This window comes from Chrysochloris asiatica, unplaced genomic scaffold (assembly GCF_000296735.1).
Source record: "Chrysochloris asiatica unplaced genomic scaffold, ChrAsi1.0 scaffold00137, whole genome shotgun sequence".
NCBI lineage: Eukaryota > Metazoa > Chordata > Mammalia > Afrosoricida > Chrysochloridae > Chrysochloris > Chrysochloris asiatica.
In genome coordinates, this window is record NW_006408655.1 from 7,513,749 (window position 1) to 7,521,751 (window position 8,003).

At 37.7% G+C, this 8,003-nt stretch overlaps 1 protein-coding gene across 1 annotated transcript; it reads left to right on the top strand.

Moving 5' to 3' along the window:
• The first annotated feature begins 4,461 nt into the window (after positions 1-4,461).
• Positions 4,462-7,637, top strand: BMI1 (BMI1 polycomb ring finger oncogene). Its single transcript, XM_006869900.1, has 9 exons — positions 4,462-4,573; positions 4,850-4,946; positions 5,485-5,540; positions 5,634-5,684; positions 5,863-5,971; positions 6,052-6,097; positions 6,529-6,627; positions 7,141-7,221; positions 7,308-7,637. Exons 1-9 carry the CDS (start codon positions 4,462-4,464, stop codon positions 7,635-7,637), a joined length of 981 nt encoding a protein of 326 aa, XP_006869962.1.
• Positions 7,638-8,003: the final 366 nt, after the last annotated feature.

Below are 8,003 nucleotides of genomic sequence, written 5' to 3' on the forward strand. Positions count from 1 at the left end.
TCGCCGCCAGTCGGGCTCGGCGCCGCTCCAGCCGCCGCCGCCCGCTCCAGTCCCGGACGCGCCGCGGCACCACGTTTTAGTTCCTTTCTCCCCCGAGCGCCCCTCGACACCCTCGCGACGCACATGGCCCCCGAGAAGAACACTTCTATTTCCAGTCTCTGCAGCTCTCCCGGCCACAGCGCCCTTTGTTGAGAGGTAGATTTTGATAAAACGGGGACGGGTTCCTGAAATCGGGAGCTGCTTGGGTCAAGTGGTTTCCCTCCTCTCCCGAAGAAAGGGCTCTTGAGGGGTTTAAACATCCAGAGAACGCCCCCATTTTATAGGGACGGGTTACGTGGGGTGCAGGGATCCTATTAAGGTGGATGTTAGACTGGAGAGAACCCAAACAAAAATGTTATTAACTTAAGTTGGAGGAACACTTGTGTGAAATTGGATGGCTTGTAAGATGGCGGTTCCCAGTTGTTTCCAAGATCTCCTGCATTTGTGTGTAAAGTGGTAAACTTTTCAAGGTAGTATTTGTTGGGTGTCTTGGATAAGTTCTTTAAACGTCACTTGGGATGTACTCATTGGGAAGTGGACATTTCAAATTTGGAGCTTTTTTTGGATTGAAGATGGTGACTGGACGTTAGTCTTGGATAAGATTTCCTCTTTCTCTTTTCTTTTTCTTTATTTTTCTCTAGGAAACTACCATTTTTTTTATCAACCTCACCTATGAGTTGCAGTTAGAATCATGACTTAATTTCGCTACGTTTTGTAGGTTTTGCTAAATGTTACCATAGGTGATGTGGCAAAGGATGCTTTGGAAAAAGCACTAAGAAGTTGATTACATGTGTTTACGTAGTCTTTGGGGCTTGACAGCGATATAGCATAGTCTTTTTACCAGAGATTTACAGTTAATAATTGGAAGTAAACAAGTAGAGAGACTTTGATCATTCCCAATTGCAATAAAAGGATTTAGTGGGCTTAGTGGTCATAGTTCAATATTTGGAAGAGAAGCATGTATTAACCCCTTCCCTCAAAGTAGGAGAAATTCCAAGCATTTTTATCCAAATCCAAGTAAGCGTACGTTGGTGGTACCCAGAATGTTATGGGTAATTAAGATTATATTTTACAGGACTCATAACACCAAAGTTTTGCAAATATAATGAGCTCTACTAAAGACTTGATCCTAAAGGATATAAAGTGTTGGTCCCACATTTACCAAGTTATGAGACTACATATTAACATTTGAGTTTTGAGTTTTATTTCAAGTAGGTTCTTAGAAATCTCTAAGAAGTTGATTTTATGAGCAGAATAACACTTTTTTTTAACTTGAGTTTACTCCCATACATCTGCCCTGTAAATACAATGAAACATGCTTGAGAAAACCTACCTATGCAATGTACAATATCTTTAAATCCATGTCACTATAGATACACATATACACACCCTCACATATCTATAAGCTTTTGTAAGAAAATTATGCATTACATTTGGAAAATATATTACTACCCACTAAATTCTTGGGTGCATTTTAATTGCCCAAATAGGCAAAATTCTTAGGAGTCCTGTTGACCCCAATTTAGCTCATACTTGTATTGGTTGTATAAATCTGTGGGCTCAAACTGGGGTTGTGGAGTTCATTTGCATTTCTTAGATTGCTATAGTCAAGCTGATTGTTAATTTAAGAACTAGCTTCTGTTTTCCTTCATTCTGACAGTACTGGTGTTAGGCCTCCAACTAAACCTACAACCCCAACTGAGTGTGTTATAATGGCAACTTTTGAATATTGAGTATTTTTACCGTTGTATGTTTTATGCAATTTATTTGCTTAGCTGGCAGTTTCTGTTTTGGAATTTAGAAGGTTTTCATTTCTAAGGTCCAAGAGGTTGTTTCTCAAACCTTGTCAGGCATGTCAAGAAATGTTTTAGATGTCTTCATTAGATAGCTAGGACTTTCAGGATAAAAAGATAAAGAACTGATTTTTTATGTAAGTAACAAATTGTACATATTAGCATTACAAATGGTGATAGGATTGTGGTTGGATTCTACAGAACCTCAGTAGAAGAATTGTGTGAATTAAAATTTTGAAAGGATTTTGGTCAAGTATGTGTGACTTAAATATTCAAAACCAACAAGTAGACTACACTCTACTGAGATTTGAGAATTCTGTGTGTTAATATTTGTGTTTGTGTGGTATTGTAAGGTAGAGGAGAAATAAAGGTAGCTATTTTTTAGTCCCTTAAAATTTATGATCTATGGCATTTGTGTGATGTACTTTCACACACAACAGACTCTGAAGTCTTACCATCTTGCTCTATCTTTCTAGGAAAACTGTGATTTCACAAGGACCTTTTTAAGAACTTAGCAGACTGGTCTTTAAAGTTGAGTACAAGTGGATTTAAAATAGTGGTTATCTTTAGGGCCATTTCTCTACCTACAGCTGCCCTCCAACCCCACTTAGATTTATAGTCACAGAATTTTGGCGGTATTCTTTCAAACAAGTAATCCACATTAGTCATACACGAAGTTGAGGTCACTGGTTGCCATTATGGGTGTTTCATTAGAGAGACCTTTACCTTTTTATTTATTTTTAAAGTACTGTAACGCTTTTAATTTGAGCCATTAGGGTATGTTCATTGGTATTTTCTTCTTTAAAATCCCCAAGAATTAACCTGGGATGCATCCCACTGCAAGTTTCAAAAAGTTCCTAGATTTCTGTGCAAGGCAGCTTTCAGAGTTAAGACAGGTCTAGAAACATAAGTCTTACTTCAGATTCTGAAATGAATGTAGGGGTAAGAAATGTCTTTTTCAAGAATACTACAGTAATTAATTGACTTCCTTGATTGTCCGCCCAGTGTATTGTTGCTGACAGTTCCCCAAGAGTTTTCTCTATTACTTGATATCCATTGGGAATATCATTTCATCGTGTGGGGGTTTGTATAGACATCAGCCTGAGAAAATGAAATTTGTTTTTCTCTCCTATCCTAACTCCGTCTTGACAAGGTGTTGATTTAGCTTTGTGAATGGACTGGTCACATGATTCTTTACATAGTCTTACTATCTTACAGATAGACGTAGTTTTTCTTGCCTCCTGCGTAGTTTGTACAAATAAAATACAGATCCTTGCCTCTCCCCCGCTTGTAAAATAGATTTTATAGTTTTCAGCTTTCCCAAAACTTTGTATTGCTCGTTTAATGTACTGGAGAACATCTTATTAGAAAAGGAAGCATTAAAGTGGTTCAGTTCCTGATGGTTTCGGACTAAGTGCACAGTTGGCAATTTTCAGAAGATCCCTTCGTGAAATTTCTGTCCTAGTGATTGCTAACAGGAGAGACCAAATGAATCAAGATCTGAAACAAGCTTCTTGGACCAAGTCGACCTGGAGAGTCCCCCAAGAGTGTCCGAAATGGCTGCGTGTGGTTTGCATTTTTCCTCTTCCAGTCTCCGCTGAGAGCTCCGGGGAAGGGGGGAGGGTGGTTCCCCAAGCTGCCTGCCCGGTCGCCTCCAGCCACTGATCCTCATCTCCCTTTGCCTAGGGCCTCGTGGGGCCGCTCCACCCCCGCACCCCGCGGCGCCCACACCCCCTAACCCTGCGCTGGCCCCGCCCCCGCGCCGGCCCCTCCCCCGCACCCGCTGCTGCCGGGCTGCCCAGCACGCCCGGCTGCCTGCCCGCTGAGGCTCGGGGCTCGCTCTGGGCTCCGCGAGGAGTTGCAGCGGTGGCCGGATGCCAAGTGTAAGTGTAAGTTGCTATGGAAACCCTGATAGAGGCGAGTTCCGAATCCGCCACAAGACTGAGCCCTGAGCGCCGCGGGATCCGCCCCTCGCATCCCGGCCCCCAGGCGCCCTCCTCACTCAGGCCCCAGCCGCCGGAGGCTGACTCGAGGTGCTTCACTTGCGGCCTTAGCACCCAGCTCCGGAAATGCCAGGGATGCAGATAGAACAGAATTTGTTTTCCCTTTGTATCACTTAGAAACGTGCCAGGTTATGGACTGTTTGAATCGCTTAAAACAAGAACCCCTGCGTAGCTAGGGCTTGCTCTGAGATTTTTGGTTGAAGAGCCTTGTGGAAGTTTTACAATAAATTTCGAGACGTGGAATGAACACTGGTGGTTGGTATATTTGTGCGGGCACTGTGTGGCATCTGCAGTAGATTTGGGGCTGTTGGGTTTGGAGGACAAATGGGAGAAAGAGACCCGAATACTCCCAGCCCTCAGCCCCCACCCAAGGTCTTTTCGTTTCTTTCCAGGAGTGACCTGAGAGACTAGAAGTAACTTTAGTTGGATCATTTTCGCCATTTCAGTAGAATTGATTTGACTCTGATTAGTAAATTCCTTTTGTAGAAAATATTGTGGACATCCCTGCTGTACAGTGTTTAATGAGTTTAATGAATATTGCAGAGTGTATGATTGGAGATAATCATTTCTCTTACTGTGAATTATGGTTGATACTTGTGTCTTGCAGGATCTTTTGTTAAGCAAAAATGCATCGAACAACAAGAATCAAAATCACTGAGCTAAATCCTCACCTAATGTGTGTGCTTTGTGGAGGATACTTCATCGATGCCACAACCATAATAGAATGTCTACATTCCTGTAAGTACAGAGCTTGAGATTTCTCTTACATCATGTATAGTGCACATTTATGAAATTTGAAAGTATTCTAACAGCCCTTGATTATTTGGGACAAAGTAATGAGTCATTTTCTTCTCTTAGTTGCTTTTTGTTATTCTCAAGATAATGAGTTAATTTACATAAGTGGAAATACATTTGGTCATTTAACATTTTGTTATTACTAGGCTTTGGTTTCTGACACTAATTTGATTGTTTTAGCCTCAGATTCTTACAAAAATTTTGTGTTCTTACATCTAGTCTGTAAAACATGTATTGTGCGTTATCTGGAAACCAGCAAGTATTGTCCTATCTGTGATGTCCAAGTTCACAAAACCAGACCACTCCTGAATATAAGGTAGGAAAATACTTGAACTCCTTGTTTGTAATTGTTATTGGAGTTGCATAATTTAGTGAAGGTATATTTCTACCCTGTATATTTCTTCCTGCATAGAAATTTTACTTTTCAATTTTAATTCCTTCCATTAATGATAACCAACATTAAGCAGAGTGCTGTATTAAGTAAATTTAAGATTCCTTCTTTTCTTGTCCTTTAAAAACTGAATTTGTTCTCTATTTTTGCATTGTTTCATTGCATTTATGACAAGTGAATGTTTTAAAAATTCTTCCATTCACTTTTATTCATACTAGTTAACTTAGTGAATTGAAAGGCCCACTTTTGACTTAGTGGATATCACAGTATTAGTGAATATGAAATTCTTTTCTGTTGACTTAAAAGATGTTTTATATTTATAATTTCCTTACTGATGTAGTTGTAGAGTGTCAAATCTAGTAAAACACTATAGCACAAATAAAACAAATAATCTATTAAACTATCTCTATAATCTTTGATATATTTAACTGATAGTTTACCTTTCTAATTTATTCTTTTTCAGGTCAGATAAAACTCTTCAAGATATTGTATACAAATTAGTTCCAGGACTTTTCAAAAGTGAGTAAAACTTACTTAAAGAATGAAATTTAAAAGATTATTCAGTGCTTTACCTGCTGTACCAATGGTTTAAATGCTTTTTTAAATTTTCAGATGAAATGAAGAGAAGAAGGGATTTTTATGCGGCTCATCCTTCAGCTGATGGTAAATTTTTTAGACATAGGGAAGCATTTTATTTGCAGGGAGAACTAATTATCTAGTAATTAAAATTGACTTTCATCTGAAGTACCAATTTTATTCATATAGGTGTGTGTGTATGAATGTATATATATATATATATATATAATATTTATTTAAGTTGAATTTCAAAATGTCTCAATAGCTGCCAATGGCTCTAATGAAGATAGAGGAGAAGTTGCAGATGAAGATAAGAGAATTATAACTGATGATGAGATAATAAGCTTATCCATTGAATTCTTTGACCAGAACAGGTAAATTCTCTAGAAAATACATTTTATGCTAATATATTTATTAGCTACATTGTATTACTAATAAATTACTTGTTTCTTAGGTTGGATCGAAAAGTAAACAAAGATAAAGAGAAGTCTAAAGAGGAGGTATGTTCTGTTACAAAAATATATAGATGAAACATTGTTTTTTAGAAATCAAAAGTTTATGTTGCCCTTAAGAATATTCTAATGTCAAATGATGTTCAGTAGAAAACTGTTGTTTGTTGTTTAAGGGAAGAGTGATTTTCATCCTGTAGTCAATAATTAAAATGTTTTTTATATGGTTCTTGTTCTTATAAAATATTTGAATAATTCATGTTTAATTATTTGATATACATAAACCTTTGCTTACTATAGTTGTAATCTTCTTTTAGTATTTATAATAATAATAGAAACTCAAAGTATACTTAGAATTTAGTCATGCCCCAGTTTTGGTGTTAGTTCCTTTGCTCTTCTTTACGCAAGCTATTGGAAATTGTTTTTATAAGAAAGCTAGAAATTGAAAAAAACAAATACTACTTTTCTAAATTTACTCTTAGGTGAATGATAAAAGATATTTACGATGCCCAGCAGCAATGACTGTGATGCACCTAAGAAAATTTCTCAGAAGTAAAATGGATATACCTAATACTTTCCAGGTAATCTACTTTGTAATCTTCATGCATTTTTATATAGGTTTTTAATGACTTTTTTCCAATTTAGAGTCTGAAACCACCACCATTTTTTAAATTTAGCACCAAAGTTGGGAAATAACACTTAAAAGCTTTCATATAAACCCAGTTTTAAGATTCAAAACAAATCTCTTAATAATTTCAATGATGATTTTTCCTCACTTGAAGTTGGAAGAGGAATTTCTATTCTTTGTCCAAATGTTTAGGGAAATGTTTTTGAAGCATTCTGAGATTATTCTTAGATGATAAATCTTAGTTGGAGTCCTGGTGTGGCGCTATGGGTTAATGCGCTAGACTGCAACATAGGTTTGAACCACAGGCTGACGGTTAAAGCTAACCAGCTGCTGCGCAGAAACCCTATATAGGGTCGCTATGGGCCGGAACCTAATCGACAGCCCAACAACAATGAACCTTAGTAGGTTTATCTTTACTATCTTTTATGTCATGCAATATAATTGAAATATAATTGTATTTCAACAGATTGATGTTATGTATGAAGAGGAACCCTTAAAGGATTACTATACACTAATGGATATTGCCTACATTTATACGTGGAGAAGGGTAAATAGTATATCTAATAATCTGATTATGGTGGCAAAGTATATTTTAAGAGTTAAAACTGGTTTGTTTTCCTTTTAACTTTGTAGAATGGACCACTTCCTTTGAAATACAGAGTTCGACCTACTTGTAAAAGAATGAAGATCAGTCACCAGAGAGATGGACTGACAAATACTGGAGAACTAGAAAGTGACTCTGGGAGTGACAAGGCCAACAGCCCAGCAGGAGGGATTCCCTCCACCTCTTCATGTTTGCCTAGCCCCAGCACTCCTGTCCAGTCTCCTCATCCTCAGTTTCCTCACATTTCCAGTACTATGAATGGAACCAGCAACAGCCCCAGCGGTAACCACCAATCTTCCTTTGCCAATAGACCTCGAAAATCGTCAGTAAATGGGTCGTCAGCAACTTCATCTGGTTGATATACCTGAGACTGTTAAGGGAAAAAATTTTAAACCCCTGATTTATATAGATGTCTTCATGCCATTACAGCTTTATAGATGCTAATACATGTGATTATCGTCCAATTTGCTTTCTTTTGTAGTGACATTAAATTTGGCTATAAAAGATGGACTAGATGTGATATTCATATGGACTTTAATTGATAAGAAAGATTGTTTCTATGAAGAATTGGTTTTGAGGGAGACAACATTTTTATGTGTGTTAGGAAAGATGTGAAATGGTTTCTGTAACCATTGTTTGGATTTGGAAATATTCTGCTGTGGATATAAGCATTGGGCCATAGTTTGTTAATCTTAACTAATGCCTACATTACATTCTCCTTAATT